The sequence below is a fragment of the Hypanus sabinus genome, chromosome 12 (assembly GCF_030144855.1).
Source record: "Hypanus sabinus isolate sHypSab1 chromosome 12, sHypSab1.hap1, whole genome shotgun sequence".
Taxonomy (NCBI): domain Eukaryota; kingdom Metazoa; phylum Chordata; class Chondrichthyes; order Myliobatiformes; family Dasyatidae; genus Hypanus; species Hypanus sabinus.
In genome coordinates, this window is record NC_082717.1 from 99,139,220 (window position 1) to 99,156,452 (window position 17,233).

The 17,233-nt window shown below is 40.5% G+C and overlaps 1 protein-coding gene across 4 annotated transcripts in view; it reads right to left on the bottom strand.

Moving 5' to 3' along the window:
• Nucleotides 1-17,233, bottom strand: part of afdna (afadin, adherens junction formation factor a) — a 234,439-nt gene that overhangs the window by 122,494 nt on the left and 94,712 nt on the right. For all 4 annotated transcript variants that reach the window (XM_059986542.1, XM_059986541.1, XM_059986540.1 and 1 more), the window contains exons 7-10: nucleotides 13,664-13,775; nucleotides 11,634-11,807; nucleotides 4,672-4,766; nucleotides 1,698-1,957 (exon numbers count right to left, since the gene is read on the bottom strand). In XM_059986542.1, coding sequence (XP_059842525.1) covers nucleotides 1,698-1,957; nucleotides 4,672-4,766; nucleotides 11,634-11,807; nucleotides 13,664-13,775 — 641 coding nt within the window. The remainder of the gene's footprint in view (nucleotides 1-1,697; nucleotides 1,958-4,671; nucleotides 4,767-11,633; nucleotides 11,808-13,663; nucleotides 13,776-17,233) is intronic.

Consider the following 17,233-nt stretch of genomic DNA (forward strand, 5'->3'; position numbering starts at 1 on the left):
CGGTCAATCACTTAGTTCACATTTCTTCCCCATTGAGATTTGATCTAAACAACTGAACCTCTTGGCCATGCTTGCACTCTTATACACTGAATTGCTGCCATTTGATGGGCTGGTTGATATTTGCTTTAATAAGCAGGCATACAGGTGTACCCAATAAAGTGGCCACTGAATGTATAATGGCAATTCACATATTCTCATGATATCAGCAAGTTACTTTCACCATTTTGATAAGCTCAACCATATTTAACAACTAATATAGTGCACTGAAATAGTTTAGTTAGGAAATTCAAATACATGGGAGAGAAAATGTAACACTGAAGTCCAGGCAGCAAGTGTATAAGTGTAGCAGTCATGAAGGAGATGCAATTTGTGTTGATTGCCCTCAAAAGCTACACAAACTTACAAAAAAGTAAATGGTGTGGAGAAAAGGAACAGTTACAAAAAAATGCTAATTGTCATTTTAAGTGCACACTGATTGAATGAAATTCTGATCTGGAGATGTATGAAGACCACATGTCAAATACCATGCATTCTATGTGCACAGTATGCAATGACAAAATTTAACCAAATTAGTGAGAATTATAATGGTAGTTCACAGTTTTAAAAAAATATAAACTCCAAAGAAATAGTGTCAATTCTGAGAAGCCTCTAGAGAAATAATAGTTTGGCTTTAACAGTAGGTATTTGCAATTGCAATAAATGTTGTGTTTGTGCAGTTACAGGTATCAAAAGCAAATGACTGGCATGCTTAAAAGAAATGCCACTAGTCCTATTTAAGCAGGTCATTTCAAGAAATTCACATCAAGAAACTGACTTTTACACCCCCTAGCGGTAGCAACAATATGCCTGTTGAATCCTTTGACCAAAAGTTCATGTAATCCTCAAAACCTGATTTTTGGCCACTATACCAAAAAAAGGAATGAACAGGTCTCAAATTATTTAAGGTGTGCTGGATAGTTAGAAATGTTCTCAAAACTTGCTTGAGGTCATGCTGAATGGCAAAATCAAACTCTGAAGAGATAGTATAAAAAACTGCATGTTTTTTCTTTCATGAGTCATATACTATGCTGCATCCAAATGGCCTGTAACCTTAGTATGGTGTATTAGATGCACACACATTCCACAATACTAACCATTAGATGCCAAACGCTTTCAAATCCAATGAATATTAACTTTTTCCAGAGAATATCATGCACAAGCTCAATCAGCATCTATAAGGTAATAGGTTTTCCCTAGAATTTCTTTCAAGCTGCCCCATTCCCAAGATCAGAATGCACAAAATCATTTGAAAATCTGCTTTCCATTGGAATAGCAGCTGTTGGACAGACAGACAAACATCCCTCAGTAATTAACAGTCATGTAACATACTCAGATGCCAGGCGAACATTTCAAATTTCAATTAAGAATCAACAAGACTGGAATAAGAGGACCATTATCAGTCAAAAGACTTGACCTACAAAAAACTATCTCCCTTTTAAGTTTTAATTTTTAAGTAAAAATAGAGAAGCTTTTAGAGTGACATTCTATCTGCATATTACTTAGCTCTGATACAGAAAAACACTCTAGTCAAACCTATTTAATACATTTTAAAGATTTAACATTTTAACATTAATTGTGTAATTAAAATTACTTATATTAGATTTTAACAGCTTCACAAAAAGCACAGGTCACACATGCTGCACGTAAAAGTAACATACCCAGATTTAATTTTCTGACCCTTGACCATAGGTCCAGCCTCCACAGGTTTCTTGGCCATATGATTCTGACTAGGATCCACGAACTTGAACACATGTGATGACCCAAACTGAATATTCATACCACTCTGCAACATGACAGTCTCAGTAATATGCTGGCCATCAACATAGGTTTCTGCATCAAAACTGCGAGGAGTAACTGTTACTATTCCATCCATATTTGTAAGATCGCAATGATGAGGCTGAATTCCCGGACCAAAGAGCTACAAAGCAAATTTTAATTAATGCTGTTGTAAATGCCAAAAAATTAAATGCTTATCACAAATCTACCATTAAAAATATAGCAAAATCACTATTTTATTTGAAATGTTTAAAATATAATTATGAAATGCATTCAGAAGCAATAACTATACTGTATATAGCAACATGACAATACTGTTGCAGAATTTCATTCATAACAAATAAAATGGTTGAATTTGTTTTGTACGTCCAATCTCCAACAAGCTATTCTCTCAAAAGAGCAAAACTGGGAAAGAAATTTAACAGTATTTTAATGGAAAGCCTCTGTTTTGAAATCCAACAGTAGATCATTATCTATCCCAAGAACATAAAACACAACCAGAAAACCATATTAAACCTGTCCCATTATTCAATATTATCATAGCTGATCGACATCAGTTCTAACATAGCACCTGCACCGGACAGGCCATTCAGCCCACATTGTGTCAATCATGACACCAATTTATACTAAAAGTCCTTTGCCTGCATATCATCCATATCCCTCCACTCTCTTCATATTAACATCTAAAAGCCTCAAACTCCACCAAACTGCCCGATTTTTCTACTACCCTTTGTAATCAATTCCAGACAGCATGTCTCCTTTAAAAGTCACCCCTCTAACCTTAAAAATGCCCTCTGCCATTTGACATCTGGGGAAAAGATGGTCTACCCTATCTATGCCTCTAAGCTTTAAAAATGTTTTTCATATCTCCTCTCAGCCTGACACTACAGGGAGAACAATTTAAGTTTGTTCACCTTTCCTTGTAGTTATATTCTCTAATCCAGGCTACATGCTTGTAAACCTCTTCTGCACTCTTTCTACAATCTCCACATCGTTCAATGGGACGACCAATACCGCAAGTTTGTCCAACGATTGCTGCAGCACAACTTCCTTACAATTACATATCCTCAACACTCCTTTTGCACTTGTGTAGCCTCTTTCACTCAACTTATCTACCAATAACTATATACAGAGTTTTTATCTGACCTCCCAAAGAACAACATCTCAGACTTGCCAGATTAAATGCCATCCGGTATTTCACTGCCCAGATCACTAAGTGGTATTCTTTGATGTTTCAGATTAAATTATCACAAGTATATTTAAATATACAGTGAAATGTGTTGCTTGCATTAACACAGTATTCCAACACAACCCAAGGACGTGATAGGGGCAGCCACTGTCCCTATCCACAACTGCACTAATCTGCAAATTTGCTATATTTTCATTTAATTCACTGCTATTCAGGGGTCCCAGCACTGATCTTTGTGGAACACCACTGGTCATGGACTCTTCTCAGAAAAATATCCTTACACTTCTACACTGTCTTCTCTGGGCAAATTCAAACTTGTAATTCACTCTGGCTCTCATGCACCTTTACCTACCTTGCAGAACCTTATCAAATGCCTTAGTAGAATCGATGTAGATCATGTCTATTGCCTTAGCCGCTTCAAGCACCTGTTATCTCCTCAAAGTAGTCATTTTTAAGGTTATGACCTGCTCCGCACAAAGTCATGCTGACTGTCCCAAACTGGGCCATGCCTTTCCAAGTGCATATAAATCTTACTCTAACATCACAATGCAAAAAAGAAACTTACCTCTGACATACCCCTATATTTTCCTTCAAACACCTTAAAATTATGCCGCTCATATCAGCCAATTATTCACCGTGTAAAAATGTCTGGCTATCTACTCTATCTATGGTTCTTATCATTTTGTACACTTCTATCAAATCACCTCTCATCCTCATTTGCTCCAGAGAGGAAAGCCCTATCTCACTCATCCCACCTTCAGAAGAAATGCTCTCTAGTCCAAGCAGCATCTTGCATATCTCCTCTGCACACATGCTGAAACTTCCACATCCTTCCTATAAGAGGACGACCAGAAATGAACACATTACTCCATTACTCCATGTGGTCTAACCCAGATTTTTGAGAGCTGAAAAATTACCCTTACGGCTCTTGAACTCAATCCTCCAACCAAGAAGGGCAACTCAACATATGCCTCTAAACACTATCAACCTGATTGGCAACTACAAGGAATCTATGGACGTGGGTGCCAAGATACCTCTGTAACTCAACATTGCTAAGAATCCTGCCATTAACCCTGTACTTCGTCTTTAACCTTGATCTTCCAAAGTGTATCACTTCACTCATTTCTGGATTCAATTTCATCTGCCACTTCCCAGCTCAACTCTGCATCCTGTGTTCGTCCCATTGTGACCTACCTATGACAACTTTCCATACAATCCAGACCAACAAGGTTCATGTCATCTGCACTCTGGTTGTGATCAGATGACCCTGAAAAATGTCAATCACCACCAGCTCGCTACCTTCCAGGCTGCAATGGCTAATGGTATTGTTTTCTGAATGATCCAATAGTTTCTGTTGACTGCATCTTGAAACTATATTCCTCACTTGAAATTCTAATATGGGAACATCTCATCATATTCCTCTTAGAACCTTATGTCTCAATAAGATCACCTGCATTCCTCCAAGCTACTATGAGCACAAATCCAGTTCTCTTAGCTACTTATAATAGGACAAATCTCTCACACCATGAAATAGCATACTGAATCTCTTTTTGACTGCCTCCACTGCTAGAATATCCCAGTTCCAAATGAAGTCTATTTAAAAATGCTGACCTCAGGTCTTCCTTAAGCTGCTTTTATTTCAAAAGATACAGAAAACTCATTCTTACTTGTATGGAGTTCTCGTCTGACTTTTCAGTTCCAACATCAGTAACATTCAGCTGTAAACGATAGAGTTTTGGCTTATCTCTGGAATCTGAACCATCTGCAACATTTATAAATATACAGTTTAGCCTTTAAGCATCTAGTTTATTTAATTACTTCATCTATTTATATTTTAAAACTACATTTTTGGCAATTCAGTATGAATTGACTGAGGAAAAAATAGCAAGCATGGACAGTGGAATTAACTTTTTTAAAATTCAGACAGAATCCATTTCTGATTGGCCTTAAGAGGGCAGTGTTGAGCTGCATTTTTGCTGCTACAATCCTTGATAGAAATATTCCAAGTCAGTCATTTCAAGGTTCAGGCCAAATAGCAATAAATGAAAGGCAATGTACTTCCAAATGTACGATATGGGGGGGTTGCAAAGGATGACACGCCCAAGCTCTGAGAGGTAGGGTTTGCAGGTATATCATTAAAAAAGGCAAGTTTGACAAGTTGCTTAAAAGCATTTGTTGAAGGTACATACTGAAGCTATGTATCTGTAAACTGTTTAATCAACAAATCTGCGTACTTTATACAGATTTACAACATGTTTACTCTATTCCGTGGCCTTGCTAACATGGAGTGAGGATGTTATCGTGACACCACTCAACCAAGCAATCTGTCCTATTCCCATACATCTCTTCATTGCCATCTGAGATACTGCCAACAAGGGTAGTGTCATTGATGACTTTATAGAGTTTGCAACATTATAGATCTTAGACACCAACATAACTTGTTAATTTGAGTATCTGCCTGTTATCTCTACTCCCTCCTGTGCTGCTGAACCAATCCCTAACATTGTTAATTATCTGGTTTAATTCAGTTTAATTCTTGAAGTCTGTTCACACAGACTACGTATTCACCTCATTGAAAGCCAGCTCTTTGGGGAAAGGGGGGGGGGGGGTAGGAAACTAAGCCATTTTACCAAGCACATCCATTTTTTAAAGAACAAATCCATGCTGACACTGATTACCTGTAAAAATTCCAAGCTGCTCAGTTACTCTAATAATTACCCAACAACACAGCCTATACAGTTAAGGATTCCCTTGTTTCCATGTTTGATTATTTTTAATTATTTTGCTGACATCTACAATTTCCCAATTTAGCAGGAAGGTTTCCAAACACCAAGTCATTTTTGATGTTTCCCTTTTAAAATCCTACAATGAAAAATACTTGTGCCCAGTATTTGTCACTTATTCTTCCAGACTGAAGATCTTTCTCTGTTGCAAGTATCTGCACCAATATAATTCAATAGGCTGGTCATTTTCCAGTTTCATTTATTCGCTGAGGTTTTATTTAGTATTTCCATTTATTTTATTACCGTTAGTCAAAAGGCATATATAGCTCTTGACTACTCTCATAACACAACTAATGCCACATAGCTCTGTTAGGGCAGCACAGTAGCTTCATGTTTAGTGCATTGCTTTACAGAACCAGCAACCCTCGATTGGGCTTCAATTCTCACTGCTGTCTGTAAGGAGTTTGTGCAGTTTTCCCATGTCTGCATGGGCTTCATCTGGATACTCCGGTTTCCTTCCACAGTCCAAAAGGGTTAGTAAGTTGTGAGCTTGCTATGCTGGCACCAGAAGCATGACAAGACTGGCATAACAATCCTTGATGGTTTGATTTAATGCAAATGATGTATTTCACTATGTTTTCAATGTACACGTGATAAATAAAACTAGTCTTTATCTTTAATCAACCAAAGCCACATTCATAACCCCATACACTAACCCCCAAAATTTACAATTGACTTAGCCTCAACTTCATTTTGGGTAACATATTCCACTTTCTGTAAATTGAGCTCTAATTTATGTGTTCTAGGTATCACCCCAAATTTAAATGCTATCATATCATCTCCTTTAATCTATATAACACTTCCTTATGCAATGGAATCCACCCCAAATCTGCAAACTCTACTTCTAGCACTATTAAAAGCTCTATTATCAAAAGGGAAAAAATGCTGGAAAACAGAACAATAATTGTCTTTAATAGTCTAACAGCTGTTTGATAAGTAGACAGCCTAGAAATTTATAGCTACTATAAATACACTGCACATCCCCACAAAATATCTGAAGCAAATTTATGGTCACAGTCTGATGCAGTTACAAACAAGACTAACAGTTCCTAGAAGTGAAAGAAAGTGAACTTAAACTTGTCACACACAGGTTAGTAGGTAGGTTTCAGCAATGGGCTCTTTGAAATTAAGAAATGAGTATGCATTAACGACACTACAATTACACTGTTGAAGCAGAAAATAGTAAAGGATCGCTATTGCATCTTTTGATTTATATCACAGAACTCTGAATTCTTATATGCATATTCTTTAACAAATATCAAAAAGCAATGTTATGCTTATGCAGAATTTTAGCTGTATCACTTGAAGTATTAAAACAGATGTGGTCTTTATAGCTTAAAACATATTTATCAGTAAAGAGTTAATAGCCCCATATTCATTTCTTGAGAAAGGGGCATGATAACAGATATGTACAACTTGCAGGAAGACCAACATGAAAGATTAGTTTTATTTGTCACATGCACATCAAAACATAGTGAAATGCATCATTTGCATTAAATCAAATCAGTGAAGATTGTGCTTAGCAGTCCATAAATGTTGCCATCCACTTGGTGCCAACATCGCATGCCCACAACACACTAACCCTACTGCAAGTCTGGAATGTAGGAGGAAACTAGAGCACCTGGAGTCACAGGGACAATTTACAGGCAATGGCAGGAACCGAATCCCCACCAATGATCACTTGTGCTGTAATGGCTTTATGCTAACCACTACATTAATAAGAAATTCAGAAGTTAGAAGTTTCTTTACCCAGAAGTGAAGAAGTGTGAACACACAGCTATAAGGAGAAGAAGAAGCTGATAAAAACACAGAAGTGCTTAAGGAATATTATTTTGATTAACTGAAGATGGAAGCAGGAGGCGCCATAGGAAAACAAAAGCCAGCAAGTAAATGGCTGTAAATGGCCTGATTCTGTACTTTAAATACCATACTATTATATATTCTACTGTAATTAAATGTTCCCAAGGTACTCTTGGATTAGAAAAACACAATATAGGATGGATCTCATCCAGACTGGGTGACTTCGTTGCATGAATACCAAAAGATTTTCAGTAATTCTTTTATCCAGTTTGAATCTGGTCCAGCTTTCTGCGGTACAGTTTCCATTCTTATTACATTGATAGTACAGGTGACACCCGTTTTTCGAACGTTCGCTTTACAACAGCTCGCTGTTACGAAAGACCTGCATTAGTACCTGTTTTCGCTAAACAAAGAGGATTTTTGCTTTCACAAAAAAAAGACGCCCGCTTTATACGTATGTTTACCCCGAGAAAGATCACCATGACCGTGAAGCCTTGTGCGGGCAGTTGTGCGTGCATGTGTGTATGTGCGTAGGCGTACGTGCCGATTTTTTTTCTCTCCATATCGACTTTGGCTCGCTGTCTTCCCGATTTTGATAAGTGAAACTACACCGTACATACAATATTTCTATTTTATATTTATATTTATATATATGTATATTTATCATATCATTCCTGCTTTTACTGTATGTTGGTGTTATTTCAGGTTTTATGTTTTATTTGGTATGATTTGGTAGGTTATTTTTTGGGTCTGGGAACACTCAAAAAATTTTCCCATATAAATTAATGGTAATTGCTTTTTCACTTTACGATAGTTTGGCTTACAAATGGTTTCATAGGAACACTCTACCTTCGGATAGCGGGGGAAACCGGTATCCTCCATGAAGACGGATGTTTTAATACCCATCATGCTTCTCATTTCTTAGACAAAAGTTCCCAACCCTTTTTCTGCCACGGACCCCTAGCATTAACTGAGGGGTCCTCAAGCTGTGTGCCACCTTCTTAGACCATACAACTGTAACTCCCTGGAAGAGGTTTCACTGATATCGTAACAGTCTTTCTGCAGAAGCAGTGTTTGGGTTATGGTTGGAGTTAACAGGTGCTTTGGAATATGAGCCATCCATCCAATCAGGGGAGCGATTTTTTTGTTTGCTTTTTGCCTGACACCAGTGTGAGCTGGGGTCTTTGTTCAGCAGGAGATGTGAGAGAAGGCACTAGAGAGAACCAGCCATAGGATTTGACCCGGTAGGGGACCATGATTTGATGGAGCAAGGTGCTGAGGTCTACTAAGGATCAGCGAATATGACTTTTAGAAGAGTTGAGCTCCAACTTGTGCACATTTGACTGTTTAATTATAATGGACCCTCTGTTTTTTTTTCTCTTCTCTTTGCTAAGCCTTTAGTTAACATTCATAAATATAATTCTGTTAACAATATGCAATGTGCTGTCTGTTATTTCTTGGCACCGAGTTGTTACGGGGTAGTAAATTTCACATCTTCCACACAAACTGGGGTTTGGGGCGGGAGAGCCATCCCAATCTCATGGATTTGACAGGGTGGGAGTGTGTATTCCCTAGACTTATACAGCCCAAGGAAACTGGGGGTTTCACAAATATAAGACATATGAATAGAATTTGGTCATTCAACACATTGAGTCTGCTCAGCCATTTCATCATGGCTGATTTTTTTTATCCTTCTCTACCCCATTCTCCTACCTTCTCCTTATAACCTATGAAGCCCTTACTAATCAAGAATCTATCAACATCCCCTTTAAATATATCCAATGATCTGGCCTTCACAGCTGTCATGAAGACACTTTTAAACATTTCAACTGATAGTTAATCTGTTTCCATGGCAGTTACTGGGTCTAGAAAGGTTATTTTTATGCCATTCATTGCAAGCATTCTGTCCTCTTCTCATTGCTACAATCAAAGAGGTACAGGAGCCTGTAGACACAAATTCAATATTTCAGGAACAGTTTCTTCCCCTCTTCAATCAGATTTCTGAATGGACAATGAACCCATGAACCCTTCCTTGGTATTTTTCCCCTTTACTGCACTTTTTTTTTTACACGTTATTGTAATTTATGGTTTTTATTACTATGTACTGCAATGTGTTGCCTTCATGAGGCACTGCCTCTTGAAGATGCCCACAATGCACGGAAGGCAGGACAGAGCTGGCATATGCTGGTGATATTAAATCTGAAATTTTCTGTAATTTTATTCTTATATTTTCAGTCACTGAGGAACTTCTAGATTTGCATACAAAAGTGGAAGGCATTCAACATTTAACCTGTATCCAAATACAAATAAGCAATAACAGATACAAATCAGCAGAACCGGCAAGTGCAATCATTTAATGTTGGAGTAAGAATCAAAAGCTGAGAAAGAAAATGGAAGACAGACACTAGTTGCAGAGTTACAGATTACAGGAGACACTTAAGGAACCGCATGAGCTAATATAAGCATAAGTTAATAGAGGAACCCATAAAGTAAAATAATAGATATAAAACCCAAGTGCAGCGAATAGCTAGGAAGAAGCACAATCAAGCGTTTGGGGTTGTCAGTTTTCAGGAAGCTGATATTAAGAAAGACTACAAGTACAAATAAATTTGCAGAATAGCCATATAATAGTTAAATGACTCCCAATGTTGATTAAGCATGAATTTTGTTATATTTTCAGATAAAATGAACAAAGTTACATATTATTTGGAGAATAAAATTCTAAATGGGATTAAGAAACTATCAGATCTGAGTAGAAACATACAAAACACTAAAAGTAGCAAGTTCATAAAGTCACTTAAGATAATTTAGTTCAAGAGATGAAAATTTGGTGTTTATGACATGCACCAGGACAGAGAACATGTGATGGGCAGCTGTATTTTGGAGGGAATAGGAGCAAACCAGAACATGAGGAGAGTGGACGGGGAGCATGGCATAGAGCGAGGGTGGATGAGGAAGACAAGAATCAGTGTGGCCGTGTCTGAATGTATGGTTAAAATGATTCTACATTGTAGAACATATACATTCCTGTCCTGATTCTAAAGCTTTCTTTGATGAAAACACATTTTCCACGTTTTCATAAATCTGCTTCTGCTAATCCACCTGAATAAAAACATGAATATAAATTTCACAAACTAAACTTAATCTTAAAATAATGATACCAGTAGTTCAAACAGTTAAAATATGTAATAATTGATCAGTAATTTTGCAAATTTTTGTAGATGTATGGTGCATTCTGACTGGACGTATCACAGCCTGATATGAAGCCTCAAATGCACAAGAGGTCACAGAGAGCTATAGATTCAGCCAGCTCTATCGTGCCTTCCCTGCATTGCGTGTGGCTTCAAGAGGCAGTGCCTCATGAAGGCAGCTTTGATCGTTAAAGACCCTCATCACCCAGGACAATGCCCTCTTTACTTACTACCAATAGAGAGGTGGTATAGGAGCCTGAAGACCCACACTCAGCATTTTAAGAACAGCTTCTCCTCCGCCATCAGATTTCTGAATGGTCCATGAACTCATGGACATTAACTCGTTATTTATCTTTTGTACTGTTTTTCTTACTTCCTGTCATTTTTGTCTTGCACTGCTGCTACAAAACAACAAATTTCATGACTTCTGAACTTAAGTCATTAAAACTTCAACACAAAAGCAGATTATGCAACATTAAGGAGAGATGCAATATGTGGTTCAACATAAAATGATTAGGCTATGTTGAACCACATAGTACTGCAATTTAGCACTGCACATTTTATAATTCTTTGTAAACAAATGTGGAACTGCTGAGAAAAAAAATGAAGCATTAAGACCTACAGTGATGGTAACATAAAATGTTCACAACAAAAACACTATTAGACAAATTAATAAATTATACAAGCATTTGAGTTAGAGTCCAAAGCAAAGGATCAGCTATATTAGAATTTTTTAGCTACTCAAGAAGCTAAGGTATAGATGGGAAAAAATAAATCAGTTGGCAAGCTAAAAATTAGATAGGACTTGCTTTCAGCTATACAAAGAAACCTTTGAAAACATTATACAATTCTTACCAGGACTCAACTCAACAAGATATGGCAGTTTCTCAGGTGGTAATGATGATCCGTAGACTGAATTATCATTCCTTTCTTTTCCTTTTGATGGTCTGCCATCTACTTCCTTTTGTTTCCTTGCATTCTTTGGGATATAGTCAAATGGTCTTTTCTTTAATTGGAAGACTAAAGTACCTGTTTTAAGACAATGTTGCAATGATTAGTTGTCAGCCCACTATTAGAAAAAGCTTTGATTCGTGTATATTATGAATGAACAATGAAGCCAGGAAACTAAGGGTCTTAATACAGGAAAATGGTTTATAGATTTTTAATAGGCTTAAACAAACAGCATACAGTCATTTCCTTTGCCCAGTAAAATAACTACAGAAGCATTTGTTAACGTTCCCAAGAAAATACAAAGACAGGCCAAGAGCTTTGTCTACATATGCAGAAATGATGGGTCAGAAAACTCCATTAAAAGCAGCAAACACTTCAGACATGACACAGCAGTGTGAAAAACGTTAAGTTATTTTAAGAACACTAATTACCCTACCTTCTCCAGCAAAATCAACATCATTTAACTAAACACAACCAACATCAACATTTAAGGTTGTTGATCCTTTAAATCTGCAGGATGGATTAGCTCTCATCAATTCAAACAACTGCTGTCAAAGGTTAGTATTCTTAAATGTCCATTGAAACTGATTTAATTGAAATAAAAAGCTGAAGATTAATTTTAAAACATTTCATTTGTGGTCACGGAGCCCACAACCTAATCCCATTTTCAGAGCAAGCCCATCAATCCCACTGCCCCAATCATCTTCCTGTAACCATTTCTAGTGTCCAGTAAATCATACTTTCAACAAGTTTAATTTTACAACTTTGTAACCTAGCCAACAATCAGCAGGTCTTTTGGGCATGAGAAATAAATAAAACATTCACATGGAGCAACTCCCACAGTAGCAGAGGAATTATGCAAACTCCACACAGATAGCCCCAGAAGTCAGGTGCGAAGCCGAGCAATGAATATGAAGTGTATCCAACCACTCCAGACTTGATTACCCATGCTTTCTGATAATGGTCATATGATTTGGATGGTACTACCCAAATAGCTATGGCAAGTAATAATGCATATGTTGTAGATGGTACACACTATATCCATGTGCAGGAAATCAAGGGAATAGTACCAGTCAAAAAGCTGCTTGGTGTTAAGTATCTTGAACATGGGAACTGCATTATATAAAATTCATTTGCAAAAGGTAGACTAGCAAGATGTGGTTGGGTAGGTTTACCCTTCTTGGTTAACTAATCACCTGTGACAGATCCAGCCTGGCAGCTATATCCTTCAGAAAGTAACGGTGGTGCTTCTGGGCTCTTAATTGGGGATACTGAAGATATATATCCTTGCTACTCAATCTTTCAATGAGCTTTCATCAGAACTGTTCAAAGCATGCTATTTGTAAGAACAAGATTATCATAGAACAAGGAACAAAGCTAGGAAATAAAAACGGTTGCAGCTAGATTTATATAGTTAAATAGCCTTTTATTAATTCCCTTGCATTTTCTATGACATCATATACCATGAAAGTGTCAATCCTATTCTGTAATGTGTTCAATCCTATAAATCACAGTATCATGTTTAATCACAACTTGTAATTGTTAAAGCAGTAATTTTGACCAGAAAACACAAGAACTCAATTCCTTAGCACCATGTACAATGGTAGCCTGAAAAGGTATATGCTGTCTCGGGATACAAGTGCTCATCCTTACATAAAAAGTTTTATGAGCCCATTCTACTTACCCTGAATAAAACACATTTCCATCCTACACACACAAATGAAGAGATAGAAATGTGGTAAATACAAAAACCAATGATGAAATTTTCATTGTAAAATTTAAGATCAATGAATGGGATGAACTTTTCTATTCAGACAAAATTGTTCATTTCACTTTACTAGCATATGTAAATTGCACATCCATCCACACAAAATTAAACTTGTTAAAAGCCTGGCATCCTTGACATTCCTTCAGTATAAATATATGTTGCTCACCTTTGTCACTTGGCCAATCTCTAAAAATCTGCAGTGGACATTCATCATCCTCGAGAAGAGTCTCTTTAGCACCTTTGTCATCAGAGTGCTGTGCACCAGGTGGCAATACTACCTATGTAAGAAAAGTTTGAAACAAGCAAATCATTTAAAGTCAGTATTCAGCAATGCCTACCAAAAAATAAAAGCTTATACTTCCCAACTTTAGTCTGACACAATGTACTTGGTATTTAATGAAATAATCAGCTAGAGAATAAAATGAAACCTGGAATGCACAGTGTGGTTAGTGCAAGAAATTGAAGGGCCAGATAGGAGGGAAGAGTTAGACTTATTTTAGAAAAGTTAAGAAGTTGATGCAGTATCATCGGTCACAGAGCCTGTATTGTGCTGTGATGTTCTATGTTCTAAAAGTACTAGATGAATACAAAAAAAGATAATCAGAAAACAATGAATCACATCTTTTGCTGCTACAAAACATTTCACAGAACTTATCAATAAATTACCTTCAAGAGCTGGCACCAAGTTAACATGCAATTACAACATCCAACAAACAAGATGGGCTTTATTGTGTTTTTATGCTAATTGAAGAATGTGTGCCTAACAACAGAAGAGTTCCCTATTCTTCTGCAAAAATGTTACATTTTGAATTTGCCTGAAGAACCAATTGGTTTAACAGGTTAAATCCCTCATTCTGTAATAGCATTAGCTATAAATCACATGAATTTGCCTTAAGACTGCCACTTCAAAAAGTGGACAGATGAGGAAAACTTTCAGTTTTGGTAAAAGATACTGGCTAGCACTGAGTAGCCAACAACATGATTAATGCAATGGTCAAGAGAGATTACATACAATATAAAACAAAATTCACCCTTCACTCTCTCAGCATAACCCTCCAGTTTCTTTTTAAAATGCTCAATTAAAAAAAACTTTTGTTTCAAGTTCTGTGAAAGCCAGTTCAATATTCTTACCATACTCATAATGGCACAGTGTCCAAAATACACGCTACTGTAGCGCCTCATTTCCTAGCGTATCCGAACCGACTCACAATTAGATAGCCTACGGGGGTTTGCGAGCACAGAGCTTTGGAGCCTCTTCGCCATGGGGGGCCGGTTGACAGAGGCTTAAAAGTGAGGCTGAAGTTTTCGAATAAGGTTTTTCCTTCGACTGCAGTTACCGACTCCGTGTCGTAATTTTAGCGCTGCTTGTAGCACACCGCTACAATTGGTGACCCCGACGGTCCAAACGATTTTTGGACCAGAAATGACCGACGCCGCCACTGTTCATGCGGTTTCGTTGAAACTGCCGGGTTTCTGGACACAGCGCCCGGACCTATGGTTCCAGCAAGCCGAAGCCCAATTCCACGTTCGCCGGATCACCTCAGAAGACACCCGCTACTACTACGTGGTGGGCTCCCTCGACCAGGACACAGCTGCCCAGGTCGCGGAGTTCGTACAGTCGCCCCCGGCAGACGGCAAGTACACGGAATTCAAAGCCCTGCTCCTCAGGACTTTCGGACTCTCACGGCGCGAGCGGGCTGCCCGTTTACTGCACCTGGATGGCTTGGGCGACAGACCTCCATCGGCTTTAATGAATGAGATGTTGTCTCTGGCCGAGGGACACACAGGCCTCATGTTTGAGCAGGCATTCCTGGAGCAGCTGCCCGAGGACATACGCCTGCTGCTGTCCGACGCGGATTTCAGTGACCCCCGGAAGGTGGCAGCCCGGGCGGACTTGCTGTGGAACGCCAAAAAGGTGAGCGGGGCGTCCATCGCACAGATCTCCCAGCCACGCTCCCGGCAGCAAACCAGTCCAGGCCCGGCCGCAGAGCCCACTAACCCCCGGCCCAATGACCACTGGTGCTTCTACCACCAGCGGTGGGGCGCAGAAGCCCGCCGTTGCCGCCCGCCCTGCAGGTTCCCGGGAAACGCCAGGGCCAGCTGCCGCTGATGGCTACGGCGGCTGGCCATCGGGATAGCCTCCTGTATGTGTGGGATAGAAGGTCGGGACGCCGGTTTTTGGTCGATACTGGGGCTGAGATCAGCGTTTTACCTCCGACGAGTTACGACACCCGCAGCAGGGCACCGGGTCCCCCCGAGGGCCGTGAATGGCAGCACAGTAAGGACCTATGGCACCCGTCAGGTGCAGCTACTGTTCGGCCCCAGCCAGTTCACGTGGGACTTCACACTGGCCGCCGTAGCCCAACCGCTTCTGGGTGCGGATTTTTTGCGAGCTCACAGCCTGCTGGTTGACCTGCCCAGGAAGAGACTGGTACACGCCGAGACCTTTCAGACGTTCTCCCTGGGCGCGACCCAGTTGCCAGCCCCTCACCTCGGCTCCATCACGCTGTCCGACAACGATTTCACCAGGGTCCTGGCGGAGTTCCCATCGGTTCTGGCACCGCAGTTCACAGCAGCCATGCCCAGGCACGGCGTACAGCACCACATCCCGACACAGGGACCACCCCTCCATGCCCGTGCTCGGCGGCTTCCCCCGGACAAGCTCCGACTGGCGAAGGAGGAGTTCCAGAGAATGGAGGAATTGGGGATCATCCGGCGGTCCGACAGCCCCTGGGCTTCCCCCCTGCACATAGTGCCCAAAGCGACGGGGGGCTGGAGACCGTGCGGCGACTACCGCAGGCTGAACGAGGCTACCACACCGGACCACTACCCTGTGCCGCACATTCAGGACTTTGCGGCAAACCTGCACGGCGCCCGGATCTTCTCCAAGGTCGACCTTGTCCGAGGGTACCATCAAATCCCGATGCATCCTGACGACGTCCCCAAAACGGCTCTCATCACCCCGTTTGGCCTCTTCGAGTTCCTCCGCATGCCGTTCGGCCTGAAGAATGCCGCACAGACGTTCCAGCGGTTAATGGACGCGGTGGGACGGGACCTGGACTTCGCGTTCATCTATTTGGATGACATCCTCATAGCCAGCGGCAGTCGTCAGGAGCATCTGTCCCACCTCCGTCAACTCTGCGCCCGACTGAGTGAGTACGGTCTTACAATCAACCCTGCCAAATGCCAGTTCGGACTTGATACCATTGACTTCCTGGGCCACAGGATTACTAAAGACGGGGCAACCCCTCTGCCCGCTAAGGTAGATGCGGTCCGCCACTTCCCCCGACCCACCACGATCAAAGGCCTTCAGGAATTCGTAGGTATGGTCAATTTCTACCGCCGCTTCCTCCCTTCAGCTGCCCGGATCATGCGCTCCCTGTTCGCCCTGATGTCGGGTCCGAGCAAGAACATTACCTGGGACGAGGAGTCCGCCGCCGCTTTCGTTCAAACGAAGGAAGCTTTGGCTGACGCCGCAATGCTAGTACATCCCAGAATGGACACCCCTACCGCCCTCACAGTGGACGCATCAAACACGGCAGTCGGTGGGGTGCTGGAGCAGCTCATCGCAGGTCGCTGGCAACCCCTGGCGTTTTTCAGCAAACACCTGCGGCCACCCGAGCTCAAGTACAGTGCTTTTGACCGGGAACTGTTGGCGCTCTACCTGGCAATCCGGCATTTCAGGTACTTCCTAGAAGGTCGGCCCTTCACCGCATTCACGGACCACAAACCGCTT